Source organism: Myiozetetes cayanensis, unplaced genomic scaffold, assembly GCF_022539395.1.
Source record: "Myiozetetes cayanensis isolate MyiCay16 unplaced genomic scaffold, myiCay2020 scf15, whole genome shotgun sequence".
Lineage (NCBI taxonomy): Eukaryota > Metazoa > Chordata > Aves > Passeriformes > Tyrannidae > Myiozetetes > Myiozetetes cayanensis.
This window is the reverse complement of record NW_026087159.1, coordinates 777,609-805,217: the sequence shown is the minus strand read 5'-3', so window position 1 is coordinate 805,217 and position 27,609 is coordinate 777,609. Positions and strand designations below refer to the sequence as shown.

At 39.8% G+C, this 27,609-nt stretch overlaps 1 protein-coding gene across 1 annotated transcript in view; it reads right to left on the bottom strand.

Moving 5' to 3' along the window:
* The window catches only part of LOC126637552 (connector enhancer of kinase suppressor of ras 2-like), a 173,232-nt gene that overhangs the window by 80,812 nt on the left and 64,811 nt on the right, over nt 1–27,609 (bottom strand). Inside the window, 3 exon segments of the mRNA XM_050310900.1 lie at nt 1,375–1,416; nt 7,679–7,766; nt 9,045–9,247. Of these exon segments, the coding sequence (XP_050166857.1) occupies nt 1,375–1,416; nt 7,679–7,766; nt 9,045–9,247 (333 nt within the window).

The window sequence follows — 27,609 nt, the reverse complement described above, 5'->3', positions numbered from 1 at the left end:
TTTATAAATCTCTTTTGGATTCTAGGTGTATCTTTCCTAATATCTTTCAGAAATAAAACAAAATGCCACGTGGTGTTTTAAAGTCAGAGATTCTCTTAAAACTGTAAAAATTTTACTTTACAACATCACAATTAATTTTCTTGAGTATTTTCTATAATTTTGAGTTTGATTTTTAGGAATAAAGGGACCACAAAAAATAAAATAAAAAAAATTCACAAATCTTATCCTTGAATTCAGTATTTTTGAAGTAATATTTCCTTTTAAGATGCTGTGAGAAAAATAGTGCTGCTTCTCATTTCACCAAGAGTTACAATGCTAAAGGGGTTGATCCTCAGAGCCTGGATTCTCTGAGATGCTCAGGTTGTTTCAGGTGATTTTGCTCAGGTTAAAAGGAGTTCTACTGCCTTGGGATCCAGGCTCCCCAAGGTTCATCACACTTTCACTGCTGAGCTTATGCAATACTTAAAAATGGAAAGTTTTCTCTTTTCTATCTTCGTAGGTTTCCATTCAGAGCAGGCAGAAAAGTCAAAAGTAACATTCCTACTAAAGATGTATTTCTACAAGTCCCACTCAGAATTGTGAACTAAAAGATATTTATATATACATGTGTGTGTGTATGTATATGCACTCCAAATCTCAAAAGATATCAGGTGCTTTTAAAAGTTCTTTGTGGACCCAGGTTTGCAATAGTAAACTTTTTTTTTTCCTGAAAGTCACTGCATGCTTTCTGAATTTAACAGCACATCAATGTTTTATGAAGAATTTTAATCCCTGCTGGAAGCAGAGTATGTGTAAAAGACTGAAAAAAAAGGAGTCAGGCACTTGGGCAGAGCTTGTCAAAAGCTTATCTGAACTTGTAAATCCTTTGAGAGTTCACTTTCACCACAGGCTTTAATTCTATCTCAGTGTCAGGACAGGTTTTCAGTGCTGGTACCAGGAATATATGAAGTATTTGAAGTTAAAGGCTGATATCTAATCAATAATCTCGAATAAGATTCTTCTGTTCCCCTTTGTCATCAGAGTTTTTGGAGTGTTGAAGGCACAAAGGGCTCAGTGTGACAACCAGTGATGCTCCAGGTCTATGGCTCTGGGGGCTGGAATTCCACACCAGCAATCCCAGCAAGAACATAACACCAGTAAGAATATTGTGAAGCTTCCAAAACAACCTAAGAACGATAATTATGTATGCAATTAACTGCAGGTATAACAGGCAGCAATACTGCAGGGAACTGTGACTTTTAGCTACTGATACAGTTTGTCAGAAATTAAGTCAAATAATAAGGAACTTTATTTTCCTAGAGTAGCCTTTTTTTTTTTTTTTAAATCATTAAAGCATGCAGGGTAAGATTAGAGAATAAAAGCAGAATTACTTACCACATGAAGAATTTTATTTTCTGTTTCGTACACTGTACAATCCTGTGGTAAAACAGAAGGAAACCAATTAATGAACATCATGTTAAATTTCCTGCTAAGGAATAAGAGAAGGCTTTGTGCTGTTAACTATTTCTTAAATATTCCTGATGAACCTCTTATTTAGTTTAAAAGTTGTAACTTTTGGAATAGCCATTTTAGCTACCATTTTAAGAATAATCAATCTTGCTGCTTCAGAACTTCATCATCACCACACCCTTACCTTTTGATATAGTGATATTACAGGGGCTAGAATGTTGATTTTCCTTCATCAAACAACTATACAAATTGTTAAAAGACATCTACTGCCTCTGTTGCTTATTAATGTGTGAAAGGTCCCTCAGTACAACCCTCTGGAAAAGGGGACCCAGCCATGGCATGGTGACATTTGAGCATCCCTGCAAGAGAGAGCCCAGATGAACTCAGGCAGCTCTGCCCCCACCTCCTCCTGCCAGTCAGCACTTCAAACCTCAGGCTATATTTTAGTAAAATGGAAAATAAAAAGGGAAATGCAGAAAAACAACTCTTCCAGGCAGAGTGAGCTGAGGATAGAGTTCCTCAGAACCTTGGTCCCCTCTGGCAGCAGCCCCAGCCCTGACCAGGCTCCCTCTGCCCTCAGCCCTGCCCGGGGAGCACCAGCAGCTCCCACCTGTCAGCAGAGAGGGAAGTTCTGTCACAAAATCTGAGGAGAAAACATTCCTGAGGCATCCCAGGAAGGCTGAGCCCCATCCTGGTGGTTGGTGGGAGTCCCAGACCCTGGGAGGGAGAGAAGGAGCGACACACTGAGGGCAGGAGCCTCATCTCACTGGGGGTGTTTGGCACAGCAATCTCATTTATAATGCTATACTGCCCCAGATTACTTACATTTAAGTGAATTAATGGCTAATAGCACAAATTACCTTGGGAAATTGTTAAGTACTTCTCCAAGGGTTATGCCACGTTGGAAAAAGCTTTCTATAATGCCAGGCATGGATTTCAGGACACGTGTTTAAGGATGAGATTATGACGAGTCAAAAAGCCTTTCTTGTTTATTTGGTTTTATTTCCTTGAATAAGTTTTCAAGTAAAATTTAACTGTGATACACCTGAAAGATCCCTTCAAGTAACTTAAGATTCCCTAGTTCTCCGGATTTCCTCTTTTATGGATTTTAATATATTAGCAATAACAGCTAATTGCTTCAGCCTTTCTATGATGCAGTTCCAACATCCTCACTCCATGCACTCCAGAGACAGGTTAGTGTATGGTCACTTTGGGCTGGACACTCTGCCAAAGAAATGGGAGCTGCCTGGCAGGTCTCTTCTCCCCTTGTCCAGCATCCCAAATCCTTGACTGCTCCTTATCCAGCTCCCAAACCTTCTTCCTTGGGTGCCACTTTGAGGAGGCTGTCCCTGAGCCCAGCTGAGGCAGCTGCACATCAGCTTTGGTCTATCCGAGCCCTCAGCCTGGGCACAGGGAACTGTCACACCCTCAGCTCTAAAGTCAATATTTATTTTGGTACTTCTGTGAAGAAATTAATTTCTAAGCGAACGCAGCTTAAAGAAAATTGCTACGGAACGAGAAAGTTAAAATCAGAAGATTGTGAGCACCAAGGAACACAGAAGAATTTATATCAGCATTTCATGGTCAAGTATCCCTTTGATGTTTCTTCTGTATTCATACTGTTATTTTCTAGAGCACAAAAAAGAATTCAATTAGTCAGTTTGGTTGACAATGCCCAAGGCAGTTTTCCCTACAAGTTTTACACACTTCAAACAGCACATCCAACATCTCCTTTTAACCCTCCCTGCACCGAGAGAACAGAATGATCACAGCAGGGCTTCCAGCCTGACTTCAGAGCTAATGTTCCTTTCTGAATTATTCCTTTAATTTCTGCACTAGAAATACAATATGAGCTTCATTCTGAACAAACTTAATTACTTCAGGTCAAAGAAGAGAAGACTTATGTATAGTAAAACTGAAATTTTACTGTTTTGTAGAGCAGAATTAATGTTAGCTGTTCTTATGTTGCACATTCAAGATTACATTAGCATGAAAAATGTTAATGGCTTTGGGATTCCTTCCAAAACAGATGCATATTGACTTTTTTTCCTTTTAAATACATCAGACTAGTTTAACTGAGAGGTTAAAAGCACTTGCAATATTATACCAAAACATTAAGATATGTAGGTCACAATATTCTTCTGATTTATTTCTCTCTGATACATAGCAATGCACTAGGGATCTCATTAAAAAATAATCTTTCAGGCTACCATTTATAGAATGTTGATCTGTTTTTCTTAGAAAAATAAATAATAGTTACGGTCACATTCTTTCTACATCCTCCAGTAACAAGATGACATGATAAAAATATTTCATCTCAGAGTTTAAAATAATCTGAAAAAAATGTAGAAGCTGTGTTCCATTTCCCCTCTGCAAAAGGATGAAATACAGGAATTACAAAACCAGTCACAGCAGCAGGACTGCAAACAAGCCAAGTTCTGCTCTGCCCTGAACATCCCACCTTTCAGAGGTACAGTCCACCTTCATCACTCTGATAAAGTGAAACAGCTCTTTTGAATATTCATGAACAGAAAAGGTCAGGAGCACTTGTGCTCACCCAGGCTGGGCTCAAAATTATAATTTCTAATTCCGAAAGAAAAAACTACAAGGACTCCAGAAATCTGCAGATACCATAAAGAATGTTTTATGGCAAGTCTTGAGGACAGTTAACTACACATAAAAATATGTAAAATCCTTAGTTCATTAGCTTAGTACAATAAAGCAGCATGAGTTAAGTCAGCTACTAAAAAGAAACAGAGAGCCTATAAAGCAGCAGCTTGGAAGAGAACTTAAAACTTTGTGGGGTTTGCCAGTTGAGTGGCATTTCCCAATATAACACTGCAGTCAAGTCCCACATGAGCCTTGGAGTGGTGGATATGACAGAGGGATATTTAAAGATGCATTGCTTACACACAGAAAATGAAACACCTCTGAAATCCTCCCATTGAAAAGAGAGAGATGGCTGTGAAATCAGGCAAAGGTACAATGGTAAATGCACTAAAGCAACTTATTTAACCTGCAGTATTTAAGGTAGAGATTTCATCATAGTCTATATTTGGAAAAGAGTGAACAGATGTTAGATAACAAAATGTTCTTTAGCAAATGCAAGCAAAATAAGATCGAGGGGCTGAAAGCTGAAGTCTGCAAAGTTCAACCTGAAAATAGCACCCATATTTTTCATGGCAGTTGCTGAATCACAGGATAATTCAGGTGGAAGGGACCTCTGGAGGTTATCTGGTCCAAGTGCCTGCTCAGGGGAGGCTAATTTAAAAATTACTAAGAAACCCCCATTTCTATCAGTTGCAGTGCAAACAAGATAGCTTTAAAAAAACCTTAATCCTAAACACACAATATTTGACTAAAAACAGGGTAAAAATTCATGATATGGTCTCTGAATTTACCTCAGTGAGGTTAATTAAATATTCATAAAGAACAGGTAAAATTTTGTTTGGCTTTTATTGGAAAAAAGTTAGGCTGAGTTGTGCTGACATCCTTTGGAAAGACACTTTTCGTTGAGAGGATGGTTGTTCAGGCAGGTTAATGGTGTTTCAAAAACATCTATCTCAGGTTTAAACATCTTTGACTTGATCAGGAAAAGAATAGTTAGAAACCCAACTTTCACTCGAACTGGTGAACTGTTTCTGCTCAACAAAAGATTCACCAATGGGAACGTTTTATGAACAAAAATAGAAACCCATTTTGTCCCAGTTATTCCAGTTGTCTTTCCCTCAGGGCAGCCTTGGTGCTAAAGCACGAGCAAATCCAAATTCTGTGAAGTTAGTCTGGTGGATTCCTTTTCAGAGCAAAAAGTGTACCTTGAAACTAGAGTTATATTTCAAAATTAATCCACTTGAGAGCTGAAACATTTCAATACTCTGTTTTCTAGCATGCTTTTTTGCATACTATTATAAATACACTTTGATGAGACACTGCACCTCAAAATCAGGATATCTCTGCAGCTTTCTGCATGGTGCTACTCTTTGGTAGTACTTTAGGGGAGGTGATCAAAAAGGTTGAGAAAACTGAGTAGAATAAATTACATTTCCAAGCATAAATGGAATACTTAATGGAGCTATAAAACTCCCTTAAAATCAGAGAATAAAGATCAGTTTTCTCATAACCAACATGAGAAGATGCTGTTTACAGATAAACAAGTGACTATTCATCATAGCATTTACATGGTATGTAAATAATAATAATAATACATAAAAATATAATTTTTGAATGATCTCATCTTCACACTCACACAGAGAAAAAATATGACCTAGAAGCCGAAAAAGCTGCTTTCTGCTTAGATCTAAGGGTATGTCACCCACATCATTCAGTACATGAAGATTCACAGGCAATATTTATGTTGAACTCAGGTTCCAGAGTCATGTCCCCACTTTGGAAGGAAGTTCCCCTGGAGTGGCAGCTCTGGGTTATGCACACAAAGCCTGTTCATTTTGCACAAAATAACTCTCCATGTTGAAGACATCCCTCACTTAATGGGTAGCCTCGACTGCTGCTTTCACACTGGCTGAATTAGGAGTTTAAAATGCACATAATTCATAAAACAAGGATTATCTGAAAGGATCTGGGATCTAGGTTTGTATTAGTTATGCCTTTCAATTCATATTTCAGCCCCCAGTCGAGACTGCAGCTCTGGCTTAGGTGACACATTTCTGCTTTCACACATTAAGATCAATTTTCCTCAGATTTAGTAACAGCAAAACTGTCTCTCTGCGACTGAGCTGGTTGTATCTGCTCTGTCTGATGCTAAGTTTAATACACTGTAAAAAGGTCTGAATAGGCATCTATCAAACAACCCAGATCTGACAAGAAGATAGGGAAAAGACAAAACTTGATTTGTAGCCAACCTGAAGTACTAACTAAGCGTTTTTCATCTTGGAAGACCTTGGAGTTTATGCTAAAAGATTGGGTTTAAGTTGTCAAAGGAAGGACAGCTCTGGGACCAGAGCTGAAGAACTGGAAAAAATAAAGAACCAAACTATTGCTGGCAGAGGAGAAGAGAATTTCATCTGCCAAAAGCAGGGACATGAATGACAGAAATGGAGACAGCAATTCAAAATTACACTTTTTTTCACCCAGAGCATGGGGAAAAATCAAACTTACACAAATGAAGGGCAATATCAGCTGAAGGGTGGAATCAGAATCCAAACTTTGTATACTGTAGAGAAGGTCTTTTTGCTTAGTCTGTAAATCAAAAATAGCCTCGTGCTATAAACACCTTGTAAGAGAAAGCTTAATAAAGATACATAAATAATTAAATGCCGACATAGGAATTTTTTCTCTAAGAAAAGAGAAAAAGGGATCACTGTCTTGCACTGCAAAAACGCATAAAGGACACAATTTCCAAAAGGAATAAAGCTGAATACTACAAATTAGGGATAGTAGTGCAAAACACAAAGGCACATCTCTTTTGCTTCATTCCAAGACAGCCCTGCCTGTTCTCTGACCTCTCCACACGTTCCAATAACACTATTCTGTCTCATCAATATTTGTATCCACTCACAAGGCGAGAAGCTTCACTGTAAGTATTTATAAAGCTAATTTACACTCAGTCTTTCTGTACCTGTGTGTCACCCCTTGTCTCATTTCAGAGGCAGACACTGTTAGAGACTATTGTTATTTATATATCATATAGAACTACAGATCAGATAAATGAAATTCATGTACCTGTGGACTGTGACATATCACAATGAATTAATGCCAGTGATGATAATATTACTACCCTTGTTTGTTCCTTATTTGAGTTCTTTAATGTTATGAATATTTAACATTCATCACTGAACAACTTCCATGTGAGTGGCTCTCCTTTCAGTGAAGAAGCCACAGTACAGCTTCAGGATGTATTTGTATGTATTTTCAGAACTTGTCCCTGAAAGATTCTGGATCATTCATATTTTAATCTGCAATAACCTGTTAGCAGCAGTTAAGCTGTTTCCCACTGTGGCTTTTTGTGTAACACTGCATGGTGGGAGATATAACCTGACATGAAATTGTCTACTCAACAGCAAAGTGGATTATCTGTAACTTCACACTGTCCTTCAGGCTCTCCAGGTGCATGAGGATCACCAAAGCCCAGAAATTTTCCTGTCACTCCCAGGGAATGGGAATAGATGCTCTAACAGCTTTTCTGGGGATGTAAAAGCTCAGCTGTTTTTACTATTGCAGTTTTTCAGCAGAGGTGTGAAAAGGACCCAGAGCAGAAGACAACCCCTCCTACCTGTTGCACAATGGTTGTGAGTTCCAGGCACAGTTGGACAATGTTGTTTTTCAGCAGTGAATATTCTGTCACGCTGACAAACGGAGACCTGTGACGGGGGAAGGACAGGTGGATACAGCATTAGGGGGTTTAACTCCTGATTACAGCATAAGCAGATATAGTTAACACAGAGATCAGTTTTACACCACAGAAATGTCAAACACCAAATCAGCACCTCCAGCAGCAAGTTACACACCTTTTGCAATATATGCCTTTGAAACAAGAAAAAAATGTAGGCAGATGTAATCTGGAGTTTGGCCAGAACACCAGAAGTTTTCATTCTTATGGAGAGTAGAAACAGGATTTTCCAAATAACTCTAAGCAGCCCAGATTCCCTTTGTGCTGCTCATTAAAAACGTGGCTTTTGCAGCATGACATCACTCTCCAGCAGCAATCAGCACCTTCTTTCAGGGAGCAAAGCAGTGCTTACTTAGTCACAACAGCTTCCTGCACGCTCCAATCTTCTTCAGGCTTTCCAAACTCCAGCTGAATCTGACCCCCTTTGAAATCATAAGAGCTGACAAGGTCATAGCCTGAGAGAATATGACTGCTGGCATTAGGTTAGGAAGATGTCACCAGGATTATACAAATCCTGTAAAGGAGGGTGATTCACTCTCATTGTGATTTCTAAGGTGCCATTTATACGTTCCAGAGCATTCAGATTCAAGATAAAGCTATTCACTGCTATAACTTCAAAGAAAAACAAACCTTAAATGCTCTGATGCTATTTTACATTTTGCTCTCTGCCTTGCTGCAGTCAGAGAGATATTTTTCATCAAATTCTCGATTCCTAAATTTAAAAATAAAACAGTGGTTGATTGCTGAGCATTAACCAATACAACTGTATCTAATACATCAAGCCTACTCTTGAAAAAACTCTAACATAGAAACTTTAATTTTCAGACTAAGCAAGTATTGTCATTTATTTTGAATAATCTTAATTTGCTCAGCTCCACGTTTTTGTGTCTTTTTCATGGTTGAAAGATAGTTCAGACTCTACAAGCTTTTCATCCTTGCCCTTCACTCTGAAATTTCCGATGGCATTGCCACTTGCAGCAGTGAGATGTCACCTTGGAATGGCACAGAAGTATTCATTTCACACAAAATCCAGCTGAGAGAGCAAACATTAACACCCTCCTGAAAGACAAGGGCGCTAAGTTTTGCCTCCAATATTTGAGAAACCTGTGAAATAAAATTTAGAGCTAAAATTCCAGACCCGCCATTTGAATATTAGAATAAAAGAGTATAAGAGACAAAGAAAGAACAACGGGAAAACTCCTCAAATAATTATTCTCACGTGTAAAGGGACCGAGGAACAGTTAATTACCTGTCCAGCCAGGCGAGCAAGTTCTTGGCAGCACCAATCAGGTCAACGACAGAGGTAAGGAAATCGTTTGGCAGCCGCCTGGAGGCTCTGCCGTCATAGTGGCCGCTCCTCCTCCTCCCCGTGATAAAGTTCTGAAGGTTTTTGGCTGAGGCATTCAGCTTGTGAGACAGAGTCCTCAGGTTTTCAGTCTCCAACCCATAATTCTGAGGGCAAAGAAGAAGATGAAGTGATGCAGTGTGCTGTCAGCTATGTGAACACAACTGGGAGGTCACACAGCCTGAACGGCACTGCTAGAAGGGACGGGGTGGTTGTGGATACCTGGTTTGACACTGAACAACAGGGTACTTTGTCCAGAACACACAGGAGGCACCCACAAGCTCTGCTGTCACCAGCACTCACAGTGCTGGAGCCCCCAAACCCCTGGGTCTGACTAAGCCCCCGAGGGAAAGGCAGAAAGGATCCCCATGTGCTGAGTGCCAAGGTCTGTCAGGGAGCCAGTGCCCTGTCCCCTCCCCTGTCCACGGCAGTGCCATTGCCCCAGGGCTGGGTGAGCCTCTCCACCTGCCTGGAATCCCTTCCCCTGAGCAGAACTGCCCTGTCACGGGCTGGGAACATGGAATGCAGCCCTAGGTGGCCCTGCTGACAGGAACATTCCTTCCTGACCCCGGCTATTGTTGGAGAGCAGCTGTCCCCCATGGAATGTCACACGGGAAGAGTTGAACCAGGTCAGAGCAGAGATGTGGTGCTCCTGCCCCCTCAGTGGCTGCTTAGGGAGGAATCTGAGAGGAGAGCAGGCATGTAGGATCAGCTGCTCTGGTTCAGAGACTCCAGCCAGCAACAGTGCTTCACATTTAACAGTTCTTACCACATTTTCATCCATTGCTCTAATTCTGGAGGGGGGAGAAGGGTTGAGTCTAATTAAAGGTTTCCAAACCTTTATCCACATTCCTTCATCCACGTCACAGTCCTTTTATCACCAAGCCAATTCCCTCCTTAGACCAGGTAACAAGCACAAAGATATCCCAGCTCAAATAGGTTAAATAATTCAAATTCACACAAAGTGTCAAACGTGTTGAATCAGACCCAGATTTCGTGCAGCTCCAACAGGATGTAGCACATGAAAGAATTTAATGAGCATTAAACTGAAATCAGCTCTCAGAGTTTGATCTGATTGCCCACTATTAATTCCAACTATGCTTGTGTTACAGAGGATGACTGATCATGAACATCACATGTTAATTTTTTTGCCTAAGCTGCTTCCTCAAAACAGAGAATAAAGAACTGCAAAGAATACACTGTCCTGAGGGATGTTAACATAAATATTTGTATAAAAATAACAATTTTCAACTCCAGAAAGGAAAATACACTGACCAATAACAAGCTTGTGAAATGGGATTGTGTGGAAGTCAAGCAAAGTAAAAACAAACACTTGGTGAAGTGGCTTGGACCACTTACAGCTGGCACTGAGCACGGTGCCTTCTCTGCCAGACATTCTCCCTGTCAAAGTTCACTCAGAAATAAATCAAGCCCTTGCCTCCAGCTTGGAGGGCGACCTACGAGGGAGGAAGCACTTTGTTATCTCAGTGAGCTCACTGCGAACTTGGACTTTAAAATGATTTTGAATATTAGGGACAGAATTAATGCTGTTGCTGTACACATATCACGCCTAAAGCACCACGATCAGTGTGGGCTGCAAGATCCAGTTCAAGGCTGAACAGTGACACAAAATAAATCACTGCAGATGAGAACAATTCATCTTTTTTTCCAGAACAAAGACTGGACAATTGGCCACAGTCATTCTATTTTGGAAAAGTTTAAACTTCAAAGACAAGTTCTATTTGATATTAATATGTCATCTGTTTAATGCTGTGAGTAATCTTTCTTTTATTAAAGCACTGAAGGAATTCCCTCCCCTATTCTATTTTCCTCTCAGCTTCCTCTCCTGCCAAGGTGATGACTAAGTGGATGTGCTGGGATAGCTTTTCCTGCAATAACCAGCTCAACAGGGCTTGGTTTGCCCTCAGAAAGAGTTTCATTTTGCACACTCAGGAACACATTACAGGGATGATAAACTAGATCCTCCTGGTTCTGTTTCCAAGTCCAATATTACTTATTCCTGTGGAAACGAGCAGAAAACATTTCTCCCAATAATTCATTATTGCATAAAAGCTCTGGACACCTGTCACTTTACTTTGAAGAAAAGCCAGAGCAGGAAAGGAAACAGTTCGACTACTAAAGGTATAAAAACCCAGAGAGTACATGAGATACCAGCAAGTGCAATCAGCCAGAGCAATTTCTCAAGTCACTGGAAAACACAGAGAATTGAACAGGAAATGTGTTTGAGGAAATCCACCCAGCGAACAAGCTCTTTGTTTTATCTTCAGGTTTTTAATTGCCCACCAATGGCAACCTCAATTGGTGTCAATATAAAATAAAGCAAGGCATAGATAGAATGTGTCCAGAAAGATAATCAGAAGATGAAAGGAAATTTTTCAGCACAGTAAAAGTGCTGATGCAAGTTGGTGGTTTAGCTGAGACCGAGCGAGGCACAATAAATGGAAAAAGATGTCACAAAAATGACAGTGAATCAATACCTTTGTAGAAGACTGAGACATTGGATTGCTCTTGATTTCAGCTATTTTTGAATTGAACAACCATAACCAACTACCACTTGGGAAAAAGGTGGTTAAAATTAGTCTGAAAGCATCCCCTCCAAGCACCTCATCTTAAAGTTCTGAGGCCACCAAGCCCCACAAGCCCTATTCCATTGTCAGCAAGTAATGGGAAACAGAGGGGATTGTTCCAGAGGAGAAAAGAGCAAGGAAGTGGATACAGCCCCAAGTTTGAAGTGCATGGATTATTGTTCAGTGGACGTGTTTGGAAACAAAGAGCTGTAGTTGATAATGAGTAAGTAGGTGAAGAGCCTTGTTGTGTGTATGTGGCCCTGCCAGTCCCCACATCTCCTCTAATTCCTGTAGGCATCTCATCTACGTGTTGCTAACTGAGAGAGTCTCCAACCTGCCACACTAAATCACTGTCACAGCTGCCAGAGCAGACTTCAGCTTTCCCAGCCACGTTCTCTGCTCTCCCAGTGTTAAATATGTGCTGTTACTGTGAGCCACACCACAGAAATGATGCTCCTGAGCCTGGAAAATTCTGTCTCCTGGCAGGTGATTTCTGTCTTGCACAGTAAATCCTAGATAGAATTTCTGCTTTAAAAAGACAGAAAAAAATAAAAGATACAACCTCTAAAAGGGCCAAGAGGGTGCCATTAGCATAAGCAGGGTTATTTTTCATTCCAAAAACAGGGGAAAAAACCACAAACCCAAGCAGGATTTATTCTATTCCCTGTTTTTGTTTCATGATGCTTCAAGGTTGTTGCAGCATTGTTTTTGTCAAATGACTGAATTAATGGAAATGGATGTACAGGCTTAGGGAATGAATCCTGACTGTTAAAGCAACTCCAGATGCTGTCTGTCTAGAACCACACAGCCATGCAGTTTGTCAAATTCCCATGATTTCTGGACCAGAAACTGCTTAGTGGGAATAGAAAGTCAGCTAAAGTCAACTACACTCCTTTTCAGTAAAAGGGGCCTGGACAGGGACATTGCAGAAAGGGCAACTGCTGGAAGAAAGGGCTGAAAAACATCCCCCCCCCTGAACACAGAAAGACATGACTGGTAAAGCTGGTAAATATTTACTTAAGTTTCTTCCCATAAAAGCACAGTTCAAACAATAAGCAATTCTGTATATCCACTAAGTCTAATATATGACAGCATTTTTACCTGCACACACTCCAGAGGGCTCCACACAGATTATCTGATTTGCTCAGTGACAGATTGATTCCGTGTTTCAGGTTGGAGCTCAGCGATTCCTGCCGCCCCATTCAATGACAGGACTTGGAAAGGAGGATTTCAAGAGGCAGAAAGTGTGAGATCAGAGGCAGACAAGCTTATTATAGAGGAATATCATTAGCAAAATGCCAAGCTGGAGCTGTGCTTGCAGTGACACCTCTCAGCGAGACACACAGCTGATTTTGGTGGAGGGATAACTCTGCTTGCAGCCTGTAAAACACAGCCTGTAAAATCCAGCAATTCCATTCCCTAATGCTCCCATTTCCAGGCCATCAGGGAGCATTCCCTGCCATGCCCTGGTTTCCCTCTCCTGCTCAGGCTGAGCTGCTGTTTTGCTGTTCCTGTGACGGGGGTTATTGTAGGTGGTGAGGGAACAGACAGGACAGGTCCCCTCCAGGGCTTTCACACTTGATCAGGTTTTCTGAAGGACAGAAAACAGGTGGCTGTTGTCAGAAATGGTAAAATTCAGAAGACAGGGGAAAATGTCTTTTTTTTTCTTTTTTTTTTTTTTTTTGAGCAACCTGAAGCAGGCTGTTGTTTTTATTAGTGCAGAGTGGAAGATGTGGTGTAAGGGATAAGTTGCTTAATACTCCATAGAATTAAAAACGCATACTGGAAACTGAAAAATAGGAAGTCTGCCTCCCAGCAGATCATCTATTTTATGTCATAAAATCAAAAATTCAGAAATAGCTAAATACACAGTGGTCATGAACCCTCTCACCTTGTGTCTGGGTCACAATCCCAGTTAAATACTCTGCCTGTTTTGTACATACATCCTGGTTTGAAACTCCATTTTTAAAAGACAGTGAGAAAATTAAGCCCATTTTTTTATCCATCTCACAATATTAGATATGAGGTTTTTTATACTCAGAGAAATGGAATGAAAAAAGTCTTCAGCAATGAGTGTTTTCATACCTTACTGCAGGTATGCAATAACATCACAAATTAGGATTTTATGCTAATAAAGCAATCCAGGAACATTTTAGGTACCAAGATAAAATGGGCCAAATTATTGTAGCAAGCATCAAGATAAAAAATAACAAGTATAATGGGGAAAAAAAGCTAAGTGCTAATCAATTTTTTCGTAAACAGCAACACCCGAAGATCAAAAGCCGAGTGAGAAATCCCTGCAATATAAGAAGAGTTTATTTCTTCTGTGGAACCTCCCCCAGCATCTTTTCTTACAGGTACTCAAATTGTTTTGCTATAATGTGACATACAGAGATAAAAATAATGTATGCACATTGAAATTTAATAGACACAGGATATCATTTTAGCTAAATAGTTTATATTGCATAAGTAATGACTTTAACTTACCTTAAAAACAGATTTCTTTTTAATTATAGTAATTTTTCTTGATGTTGTCATTCATGTAAGTACTCAGTGTAATATATGTATAAATATATATAAACATGTGGATGCACATACAGGTTTTCTTTTTCTGTAGGTGATGCTTTGAGACTTAAAATTTTCACTGAACTGAAATAAAAGTGCAGAGCAGGAAATCTGAGTGAGGAGATTAAAGGAAACAACCCTGACTGAAATTCAAGCATCTTAGCTAAAATTCACCACGTTCAAGGCATTTCAAACACCACAACCTAAACACTGTGCCACACTCCCATTTTTATGTTTGATGCACAAGCTGGAATCCCCCCCATTCACGGGTCCAGCCCCCCTGTGGCAGCCAGAGCTGCAGGTCCCAGTCCCAGACAGCTCCAGACCCTTTGTGTGCCCACCCAGCCTTTGCCCCCGTGAGTCCCATCCTGCCCCGACACTCCGAGGTGCTCCTCCCCACCCTGAAAGCAGCACATCTGGCCCCCTGGCACTCTCCACTCCTCCTCAGGGCTCGTTTCCCACTTGCTTTAAGCTGATTTATCTGTGAACTGCCCCAGAACTGTGTGCCCTCTTCCCAAGGCATCACCGTGCAACGAGCAGGGTTAGGAAATTAATTTAAAAGCTCCATCTTCAGGCACATCTTCCCCGCTTCAGCCTGGTTTTCAACCCACTCTAAATTACCCATAATTGACTTTTAGAGTTGCTGTGGACTTGCACACCTGAAGCAGCTCTGCAGGGATGTTCCAGCTCGCTCCCTCCTGGTCCCCAGAGCCCTGTGCTGGCAGGGACAGGTCCCACGGCACATCAGCTCTCCCACCTGCCTCCCTGGGGCTCTCAGATCACTGGGAAAGGAATCCCCAAAGGAGGTCTGGGATTTTGGAATCCCCTTTGGGAAAACACAACGTGCCAGATGGGATCCCACCCCTCCCTGCTGTGTACACTGCTGTGGCTGCTGCTCCTTCTCTTTGCCGTGGAAATACCAGTGTTTGGGATAGCGTGGAGCCGGTCCAGCACTTAATGAAACCAAGCAAACACAGCCTGTTTAACAATAAAATAATAAAAATAATAACAAACCCCCAAATCCCAAATAAACACACACTATGATTTTAGCACAAATAGTTCTGACACTTAAATAGAACGAAAACCATCAAAAGACACCTTTAAAACAAAATTTCCTTCCTGGAGGAATGTTTTTAAAGGTTAAGAGCCTATACAGAAAACACAGTGCAAACCTGATTCTAAAACACTTGCCTCTCTAATCATTTCTTTGATTTCATCAGAGATCCACTAAAACTTTGTGGTGATGTTTTTATGATGCAACTTTAAGGAATCAAACCAGTATGAAGGTAAAGCGTGTGAGGCAGTGCATTGCCTTAAGGGGTGGTAGTTTTCCCTCTGTAGAAAGAATTTACAGGCTGACTATCCTTTCTAAGAACAGAAGTTTGAAGAAGGCAAAACGAGTTTTTCATTAGTGATCCTATGGATCAGTGCACAAGTTCATGGTCTAAAGAAGTTCAGCTCTAGAGACTGGAATCTTAAAACTTGACAGTTCCTGAAGGGTAAAAAAAAATGGGACAATGATTATAATCAGATGCACGTTTTGACAACACTTGAGAAGTCAAACAAAACACATCAAAGGAGTAGTGTAAGTTGTATTAAAGAGACCCGGTGTCAGATGCAGTTCACACACTTCATACACTAATATATTCAATAATTTATGTACTTTATATCTATATAAAATCTTAGCACTGTCATCTGGAAAATTATAAAAGTATTAGGAAAATCCTTTTCATCTTCATGGCTGTGAACTGCAGTTCCAGTAAAACATGGCCCAAAGGTGCCTCAGTTTTTTCTTTAAAAGCTGTTCTTCTAAATTGGTAAATTAGCAACACCATTTAATAAAACTAATCCTTCTCCCTATCTTTAATAACATTTGCCTATCATTTCAGTAAAATTGCAGTATTATAAACCTGGTTTATGTGCACAGAAGGTGATGTTTCATAAAAACAAAAGTCTGGAATTCATTAATAACTATGGTAATTCTATGCATATATGCAACATCACACTACAAATCAGTCTATTATCTGAAACACCTCAATGCTTTTTTGTGTGTAGCTTTCCTCCCCCTTGTTCTCCCTTCCATTGTAATTATCCCACCTTGCACGAGCCAATTGTGTCACAATTCTTTGTCTCCTGAGTCTATAATTTGGAACTCGTCACAGTGCTGCTAACACTTCATACACCTTCCTATTATCTTGTAAATAGACAAATTAAGTAGATCTAGAACTAAGATTAAATATTTTAACCTACTAAAAAAAAATTAACATTTGCATTGTATTTTTTTACCTCCAGAAGGAGCTTTAGCCTTTGCATTGTAATTGATACATATAAATGTCATCAAGCACAATTAAGGTGCCCTGGAAAGTATTTTATTTAAAAATGTGGGGTTTATTTCGGAAAAGAACTATGACAAGATAGTCTTTCCTTTTAAAATCAGACTTAGACTGTGTCTAAGAGCAACATCTGAAACATCTTTTAGAAAATGGTATTTACATAAATTTTTAAATTTAAGACTTAAGAGAGTCAGACGAGTGGGCACCTGATAAGAGTGGGAGAAAAGCAGCAGATGAGGTTACAGACATAGAAGCAGATTTGTTGTTCATGGATTTCAGGAGCAGGAGCACTGATTACACAAGACTTGCCCCACTCTAGGCCAGCCTAAAGCTGCCCAGTGCACCAGTTTCTGCTGGGGAGTGATTAGGATGATCAAGAATTAACCGGATTTCTTAGCTCCTGCCTAAACATTTTGTAAGTAGCTTTTACATTGCAGCTCTTGCTAAAGATCTCTGAACAAACTGCATAAAGCCTTCTTGGTCTGCTTAATCCCAGTGAGGCAACATGATTTAAATTGTGTAAGAGCCAAACACCCTCCCTTATTGGGTGAGCTTGAATAAACTGGAACATCCCCCTGTTTTGTTTATGTAGATCTACACAGCAATCTAAGGAGAGGGAGAACAGGTTACTGGAGGATAAAAATTTAAAAAGGTATGAGGAGAGTGAAACTCATTACACAAAGCACAGACATTAACAAGTCAAACCCACTGATTTCACGAAGATACTTATGTGAAAAGCGTGCATTTTCTGAAAATGCATTTCAAGTTCTCCCTCCCAGTGTTCCATGGCCTCACAGGGCAATCCAGCACATCATGGCACACCAGCAAGGGCATTTTGGGTTAAGACCTGTAAAAACAAGGAATCTGCTATTTAGTTATGTGCAACTGCTGATTGCCATGATGATGTAAAATATAAAGACAGTGCACTTTGACACAAACAAAAACGCTGTGATCCCTATACCTGATCCCAGATGACTTGGGCCACTAGTCCGAGAGACTTTCAAAACAACCAAGGTTCACTTTATGATAAATACAAACACAATTTTCAAGACCATGCTACTCTGAGTAGCTGACCATGTTCAAGAAATACCATAGTTACTTTTTTTCCCCAAATATTTTTTGTTTTCTTCCTTTTTTCCCCTACTCCTTCAAGAGATTTTATTAATTCTTTTAACATCTGAAACTTTCTTATCTTTTTCACAGTTTTAGATTACTCATTCAACAATGAGTAAGTCCTCGAATTTTATTCTCTTAGTAAACAGCCTAAACACATGAACATTAACCAGCTATTTGTCTATTTAATGCCCATGCTCAAAAGCTTTAAGAAAGGGAACTTTTAAGAGAAGAGATTCCCTCTGAAAGGAGAGCTCATGTCTCATTCCAGTTGTGAGAGTGGAGCACCATCATTTCCATATCTGAACCACCAGCAGTTATTTCTGTGGAGGCATTGAACCATCAGGTTCAGAAATAGGAGAGATTGATCCAAACCTGTGCTTGGAATAGATTTTTAACTTATCTGAGAAAACCCTTTTCCTGTTTTCCTGTGAACTTCAGCAGCATCCCTTGGAGCTGTTCCTGAGTGCTCTCCCACTCTGCTTCTGATTCACATTTTCTGCTCAGCTCTGGCTTCACAAAGAGTTTAGATCTAAACTCCCTAGAAGTGAATTTGCATTTTAAAAAACATCTCCAAAATGCATTCAATGCCTTCTTGTGGGGTTTTTTGTTTATTTGTTTTTTGAGCAAAACCTTAATATTACACAGCATGAAATAACAAAACCTTCTCACAAGAATAACAACCTTATCCAAACCATAATAACCTTTTCACAACCACAATAACCTTCTCACAGCCATGCTGGCAAAGTGGTGAATGCATTGCACCATCCACTCAGCACCTGGTCTCTGCCAACCTGACATCTGGGCAGATTAAACAGCTTCAATGTCAACTCGCAGCAAAAACACCAGTGGGAAAATCGAGCTGTGGCAGCATTTCCCTTTCTAATAGGCACAAAGGCAAGACCTAAGAAGAGGAAGGGAGTTGGGCTATTTTGTGGCTTCTTTTCACATCCCAAGATGAATTTTATCTCAGCGATTTTATCTCAGCATTAAGGAAGGCCTGATCTGCATATGGCTTCAATCAAAGAACATATGCGAGCCAGGCAGCCTGGTGCCTTGACCTCTCCCATATGTGGAGGGAAACAAGCTCTGAGCAATGTGCTGACTGGGGATGCTGGGATAAACAAACAAGAGCAAAGCATGACCAGTAGATATTGCCTCCAAAAAACCAGATTGACTGTGAGCTGCTGACTTTTTAAAGTTATCAGCAATTCCTGCCTGCATTAGTCATTACCAGGCCTGATGGTGTTGGTCCTCAGTGTGCTCCTGCTGATATATCCCTCTTAGAAATACCTAAATTACACCCAAAATCTCCTTTAGATTCCCTGTTGCCAGGGAACTCCCCTGGTTTTATTTCAAGGGTAAAATGTCTCTAAAATGTATGTCCTTCCAGCACTCTTTGATCTTCATGGATGTGCTGCACCCTTCTCAGTATCTATGAAGCTGTACACCTGTAACATGCTGTTCAACAACTTCTATTATTTGCTACTAAAACCTGCATAACCAGTTCAACTTTGCTATTTCCTTCATAATAATCATAGTTTTGTGTAAGAACCAACCATCTAATCATAGGAAGTCTCATTTTCTCGGTGTTTTTAAGTACCTCTCGAAATGAATTATGAGGCAGAAATGCAAGATTACAGAGAAGAGATTCAGTACACAACACAAAATTAGAATTTTAAGCAGTACTGAATTATTCAAAGTTCAGAGAATAAGTGATAGGCTTGTCTTGGAAATATAATGTCAACACTGACCATTTCACCTGGGTCAGACATTTAACTCAGATTCCTACAGAAGTGTTAGTTCCACATAAAAAAAGTCTGTCATTCAGGAGAAATGCTCCATCTATTCATAACAATTCAGAGAAGCATCTAGAAATTAAATTAGTAACAAGATTCTTCTGAATGGGCATTAATGAGTGTATGAAAAAGTTCATTTATCAATTTTTATCGTGAATTTGCTGCTCAAGCAACTCAGTCAACACCAGTGAATATGCATGTGCATGCATATGAATTTATCTCTGACAATAACTGATCACAGAGAATTACTCAGAAATTCAGGCCCCTCACAGCCATTGATAAAGTAACACAGCAGAATGAAAAATATCTCACTGGGAATTTGTGAGGGAAATTGCTCCCTGCAAAGTAGAAAAGCAATTTTTTTGGTAGGGAAGATGTCACTGTTTTTTCACTTAAACTGACCCATTCCCTGTATTTCCTTGGCACAGAGAATCTCCATAGTATATATATATAGTATGAGCAATATATAACAATATATAACATGCACTGCATGTTATATTTTATTAGTGTATTTAGTGTTATTATTAGTGCAGATTTCAAATCAGGATCCTAAAGAAAAAGTGATCTATTGCTTTCTGCAAGGGAAAGATTTTTGCAAATGAAACACACAAGTCATAAATAAAATAATCATTTCCAGTGGAAAATAAAATTTAAATCTTAGAAAAAAATTAGATGCTAATTTTAGTTGTTTGTAATATTGTTTATAGCTAATTATTTGAAATATTGTATAAGTAACAGTGCAATTATTAAAAGCCTTAGAATTACCAATGTACCTCATGTGGACCATTGGAGACAATAATTTCTTTGGTGTTTAAGATTTTGAACCCATGAACAAACCAAAATAATTTCTGTGTATCACTGAGCTTTTGGGTTATTTTAAAGAAATTTAAATCCACTATCAGTGGAATTTAGATCTACTATTAGTGGAACTTTTTTCTTTTTTCATTGAAAAGGGGAAGTTAATCTCTTCCTGCAATAGTGTGCGTTCTTCTTCCTTTCTGTTCCAAAAATAGAATCCTCTATCCTCTTTAATCTAATGTACCTTCCCCCTCCTATTTAACATGCTTACCCAGGGCTGAATCAATATCCCATTAGCTGCACCCAGTCAATGGAGTGTCTCTCAGTGCCTGGATCCAGCCAGTTCTCAGGGAGTCAGTCCTGGCACAGCCCAAGCAGGAGTGACTGGAAGAAGCAGGAGTCATGCACAGATGTTCATCCATTCAACACAACCTCAGCAAACCTCACCTGCCTTGGGAATGACTCCCATTTGGATGGTTCTCACACCCAGATAACTGTGGGAATTCCAACAGCCTCGGTGAAGACTTTTAATAAAGCACACCATGTCAAAATTATCAACCTCAGCAGGCTAATGGATATAAATTATCTATTCAAATGTTTAATGCAGTGACAATCAGTGAAGTGTCGTCATGCAGCAATAGACACAAACCCCGTGCAGGTTTCTGACAGAGAACACAAAGCCCTCTGTGCTGCAAGCCATGATTTTGGAAAAGGAATGTTTTCCTTTCACACACTCTGGTTGAATTCTGATTTCTGTGTTTGCTATAGAAGAATCAGAGTGGAAATGTTACCACTGAGCACTCCAGAATTTAGAGTTTAAAATGACTCAGTTTAACTCTTGTACAAATGGATGGTGGTTTAGTGGCATTTTTATGAAGCCACAACAAACTGCAAGATCTGGATTTTTTAGGCTTTCCTGAATGGAGCATTGGCATTTTAAAATCTCACAATGAGAACAGGTCAACAACTCCCAGCCATGTTCATTGTGACAGTGATGTGAAGTCAGTAGTAAGAATTACTATATATAAGAATTATCATATATATGAGTCATATATATATGAATCATATATCTGTAATAATCTAATAAGCAATAAAATGCAAGAACACAGAACTGAAAAGTTGCCAATACTGAAATGAAACTTTCTCACCACTGTTAATTTTCCCCTTCATGCTCAAGAATCAAAACAAGAAGGATATTTTAAATTAAATGCCCACTTTCTAAAGGCCCTGTGAGAACATAAATGCATTCTCACCTCAAAGTACCTCACAAATATCATCCAGAAACGGAAAGAAAAAAAGTGTAAAGGACTATTTTATCTCTTAGAGATTGTTTGTGGTAGCAGGGATGAGAATCTCTCACAAGATTTCATTTTGTGGAAAGATTGGGTAACATTAGCATGTGCTTGATTGAAAGCAATGCAGGAATCCAGCAACACATTTTATCATGAGAAGGAGATGACACAGGATGCAAACATTACAAGCATCCTTCTTTCTAACTCCTTCAGTGTAGAAAGAAAAAGATGGAAAAGAAGCTGTGAATGCTCTGCTGCACAATTTGTTCTTGTGTCACTGGCAGGCTATTCCATGCACTTCACATTGAGATTCCAGGGCAAGCAATAATTCATATACATTAATTGGACCTGTCAATTCTAATTCATAAATCACAAAGGCCAGGTAAGCATCCTTAGGAGACCACAGGGCACCTCCACGTTGCTGCACACAAATCAAGTATCCAAATTTTGGTCAGTCTGAGGCTGGGGACGAGAGAGAGCTCACGCAGAGCAATTTAGGTTAAAATTAAGGTTAGAACACAAAAGTTTGCTGTCCTGTTTCTGTCTCCACTGGTTTTGGCAAACTGGACTAGCGTGCAGGAAAGGACTCCTGTGAAACACCAGAGAAATCAAAGCAAAAGAAGCAATAAAGAGTCACTCAACACTGCACCCTGCAATGTCACAGCAGCTGGTTCCAGCAGAAACAACCATGAAGGGAAACAGGGTGTTGCTTTATAGGTTTCTCTTTTATCCCTGTGCAGGCAAAATGCCCATTCCTTTATCCCCAGTAGTGACTGTGATCAGCCTTGGAGGAACCAGGCATCCAGCGGGGCTGAAATTACAAACACAGTCACTCGAGAGAAATTGAAATGGTGTCAGAAATGAATGTTCATGTCCCTTAAACCAGGGGTACAAAGATATGCACAAATTATGAGGTATTCCAACAGTATTTGGAGTACTTTGAGCCAGTGTTTTCCCTCCTGCCCTGGTCTACAGCATCAGACACGTGTGGTTTTTAACATTATGTCATTACCTCCCTATTCATTTGCATAAATTTCTGCAACTGCACTGGTCTAATGAGCAGTAAATCAATTTAACTGGCCATGCCAAGGTGTGCTGTGCTCACCTGGGAGGGGCAGGAACTCAGAACATGGAAAGGGGTACAATGCTCAGTGACAGAAAACCACTGAGTTTACCCAGACACACAACCTAAAATACAGCAATGGATTATTGTAAAGGGATTCTTTTATACATTTATAAATGGAAATAAGCACATTTATTTGTCAGAAGCATGCAGGAGCTCCTGGAGCAGCCCATTCACCAGCCCAGCCTGCAATGGATTAAAATCCTCATTCTCACTGGTGCTTAAACAGATACATTTTCAGAAGAAAATTACAGGCTTTGGAACAGGTTTAACACTTGGAATAGAACACGTTTCTCCCTGTTTTCTGAAATAGAATTACAGTGTGACAAGAAGACACCTCTCAGCCACGTCAAAAGACAGGAAAAACAGAGCTCTATTTCCTCTCATTTGCCTGTTAAGGTCTGGTGAGGCAGCATGGGGGGGATTTCAGAGAGGAAGGATTCCACTCGTGTGGGTAATCAACACAAACCATATGGAATTACATCCAAACTCCTCCTTTTCCAGCACACCAGTTTAGCAAGACCATGGAATTCTTACCTCTTCCCAGTAAGACAAAACTATTATGCACAGATGTGTAAAACACCCGTGAACAGCAGTACTTAAGGCTACTCTGATTGTATAATTATCATCCTTCCACGTCCTCATCCTAAGAGATATCTGAAAAGGCCAAAATTGTCAGTAGATTTAAAAAAAAAAAAAAAAAAAACCCACCACAACAGATAACCCTTAAAACAAGATTATTTTTCCAAACTGCATGATTTGAAAGAATGAAGCCACTAATTAGACTAAGCAAAAGATGATCCACACTTTCTAATATGTGCAATAATTAAACTAACTCCATTCAACAGTATTAATTCAATGTTTTGGCACAGCACAATAAATAGCACTGGACTGCCAAAAGCTGAACTTCTTCTCCAATTGAGATTAATAAAGCTCTCTGGATGCATAGATGTTTGTACAGCCGAAAATAATGGATGTGCCAGGTTCCTCATTACACTGAGGAGATGGAATATCTCTTCATCTCTCACTACGAGGGATGGCATTCCACTCTAAAGAAAGAAGATTTATGTCCATATACTCAAGCATAAATATATATATAAAATGAAGATTTTAGTCTCATATAATCACCTTTGAATGACCCCTGAAATATGGGTGGAAAATAAGTATTTGACATATTGAATGACTTGTTAAAAATGAAATCTGATTACAAATCAGGTAAAGTAAGAAAAAAATACTTCCTAATATACTCCCAGAATTGATAAATCAAAAAGTGCATTAGCAGAATGAAAAATGAACAGGATTTCAAGAGAGATCATTGTAGGCATGGCCACTAAAAGGTAGTATTAAATTAAAAAAAACCCCTTGAATAATTTTAATTCAGAAGAAACAACCTCATCAATAGATACAGAGGCAGCTATGAAAGACTGGCTGCTTCGTCTCCAGCATGGAATTCTCCAAAATAAATCCCTGCAAGCTGCTTCCCAGGTGACCAACAAATTCCTATTGCTGCTGTAATTTTGTTAGAGAGATGCCTAGTAAAGAAATATGTTAGAAAAATGATAGGAAAAAGAATTTATTTGGTAGCTGTGTCCTATACATGGGGTTTTTTTTTAAAAATACTAAGTATATAAATAAATTCTACTCCTGCCAGTTGTTGTAAACATGTTGACCCACAGGTGACTTTGTTGTTGGGGAACCCACCCTGCCTGGGTTGTAGCTGTGAAGGATCTGAAGGGAAAGTTTCCAATCTTTATTTCTCCTTGAAATCTCCACAGCACAGGGCCCAATTTCACCAGTTGAATGCCTGTGAATTAACAGTACTTTTAATTACTGGAGATACAATCTCCATTGGAGCATTCATTTCATTTCATTTCCCATTCATTTGTCTTCCCTTCATTATCAAAGTCTTCCTTCCCACTGGACTGTTTATGTTTTAATTTGTGCAGACTTTACCAATATACTGACTCCAGTACTGTCCTAACTAAATTAAATTTACTTGCACAGGTTTGAACAGCAACCAATGCTGACCTCAAAAATGTTCCTTTTCTTGCTTCCAGTACCCTTTACCCTCTAGCAAAAAGTGATTTTCACCAGGTCCTACTACGTCAGATTCAGCCCCTGTGCAACAAGTCCTCCAATGCATATCCCAAGAAATATTTCAACTTGAATAAAGTTACAGTCCAAACCCGAAGTGGCCCACACTTTTTAGCCCATAGATGTTATTTAGGGCACTTCCAAGAAATTATTGGAGTTCCCGACCACACCAGCAAGGAAGGACTTTGATGTTCAAGGTAGGATTCCCCCCCAAACCAGCCATCATTCCCAATTTTCTTCATAATTAAAAGGCAACTCAAAAATGTCTTTCCAAAATGGTCAAAGAACTGAAGTTGAAAGTAAGGCTCACCTCTGACTTCCCTTTCATAGCACATAAATTCATCCCTGAGCAATCCCAAGAAAGTGCCTGTACTTTCTTTCCTACAAAGAAAAGTGCTCTTCCCTTTTGCACTTTGATTTTACCCTTTCATAAATGAGATTATTCTAACATTTTAAATTATTGAATTTTAAGGTAAAATCCATACTCTTCTATATTCCTATATAACCACTTCTCTTATTACGGGTATATCAAATACTCTTATTATTCCTTATTTACATCTCTTATAGTTCCTTGTTTCCTACTGCAGGTCGTCTTCCATTGTGGAATCTCTCCTATACAGGATTCTCAGATGCAATTCCTGGTTGAAAAAAGCTCTGAACTCAGTTTTATTTCAAAAGAAAAATAATGATCTGTGATTTTACATATTAGTAATATTACTCCTGATTTTATTCTGAAATAATGTGACAGTTGAATCAATTAACAAAGACACGTTAGTTTGTGTTTCTCATGGGTTTTTTTTTTGGAAAAGTGGACATAAAGTCATGCCAAGGGCAGATGTGTAATAGTTTGCATTTAATAATTTGCATTTGGAATCTGGATAATAGGTGGTTTGGGACAGGGAATCAAAAACACAGGAGGTGCCTCCTTTATTTTTTGTTTTTCTCTTGCCCTCAGAACCCTCAGTGTGGCTCAGCACTCGGATCTGTGTGTGCTGTGCAGGGTTTGCATCCCTGTGACAGGAGAGCAGCCTCACTCCCTGATGTGTAACCCCACCAAATCCCCACTCCCAAAAACCAGCGGGTCCTTAGGAAAGGCAGGTGGAAAACACGGCACAGCAACAAGCACAGAATTCCTGATCATCCCTGAGCCTACCTGGGACATTCCTACAGAGCACTGGAGCTGCTCCTGCTCCAAGCCTTGCACACCCCACCTCCCTGAGATCCTGCTAACACTGCCTGGAATGGGTCATGGATCCTGGGCAGTGCCACCTGCCAAACAGGGATCAGTGGGGAAATCCAGGCTTGGGAAAAACCCAAAGTGTATCGCTGCTCATGGACATGGCCCAGTGAGGGGGGACAGGCAGAGCTCAGAGCAGGGCTGATGGGTGTGGACATGAACAGGAACAGGTTATCCATGATCCAGACCCAGAGAAAAGCCAGTGGATGCTGGCAAACTCTGCTCCTGCTGCTATCCACTCCCCACAGGTGGGATTTTGGACCACGTTGCTGGAATTGCTGTTTCCCTTCTTTTATTTATTTTTTTTTTTTAATAAGAAGCTTTGAAAAAAAAAATAAAGTATGTATATGTATGAATCTACAAATACACTGCATTCTGTCCATACACACAGTGCATTAAAGGATTGAGCCCTGACTGACTGGGGCTCTATTTTAGCTGCTCAGAAAGTGCATTAATTTAATGTGCCTCAGGGAATCAGGGGTAAAATGACATGATCCTTAAGACCTTCTGATCCTAATAATTTCTTGTATGTTAATTTCTGTTTAGTGGCAGAAACAAAAACCAGATACTGCTACATCCTCTTTAAAAAGTACTTTTAAAATAAGGTATTTCCTCTGGGTTTTTTTAGACTAGCTAATCTAAAAATCTCTAACAGTGAGGAGCTCCAGTTCACAATTTTCACTGGTCACCAGCAGTCAGGTATCAGGATAATTTATTAATATTTCAAGATTTAGCACAGAATAGGAATACAATTGTGATATTTTAGAAGTGTATTCCAATTATTAAAGGCAGGATCAGAATTTCTACCATTCAATTATTGCCAGTCTTTGAAAGAATGGAAGAGAAATTCTTAATAACTCTTTTTGGTTCGATGGATTCAAATTCTCCTAAATGATCATAGTTTTAAAAGAGCTATTATACTTAGTCTGGTGAAACTTTTCCCTGTGATCCTGCAAGAACTGAAGGATGTGCTGTGCATGGCAGCAAGGCAGAAATGTCAGAAGCAAGAGAATAGCCCAAGAGCAGAGCCCCAGGCTCCAGACTCACTCAGCAGAAAGCACATGGAACAGGCAGGGAGAGAAAAATATAGAAGTAGAGGGAAAAAAAAATAAAAAGAAAAAGGCATTTTAGAGCAGAGTGAGAAAGGAAGGGTAAGGGCTTAAAGGCAGGAGGCTGAATAAATGATAGCAGGAGCTGGAAAATCCCCATCCTGCTTCAAAAGAAAGAGGAAGGTCATGAGACAGCACGGTAAGAGCTGCACTATTGACCAGCAGCAAGAGGTACATTTTCTTTGCTTAAAAAAGAAGAAAAAAATCATCTTAAAAAAAAGCCCAGCAAGGGTCCTCCTGAAGGGCACAGCGACCGAAGGGGAGCTTTGTCCGGGGGAAACTTCCTGGCTCTGCTGTTCCTGCCGGGTGTCGGGGCACGGTGACACCGCTCTGGAGGTGACATAACGTGACACTGGGGGGGTGGTGGCTCTTTTTAATGTGGCACACAATGTCTCAGAGGGAGAACTCTGAGTTGAGG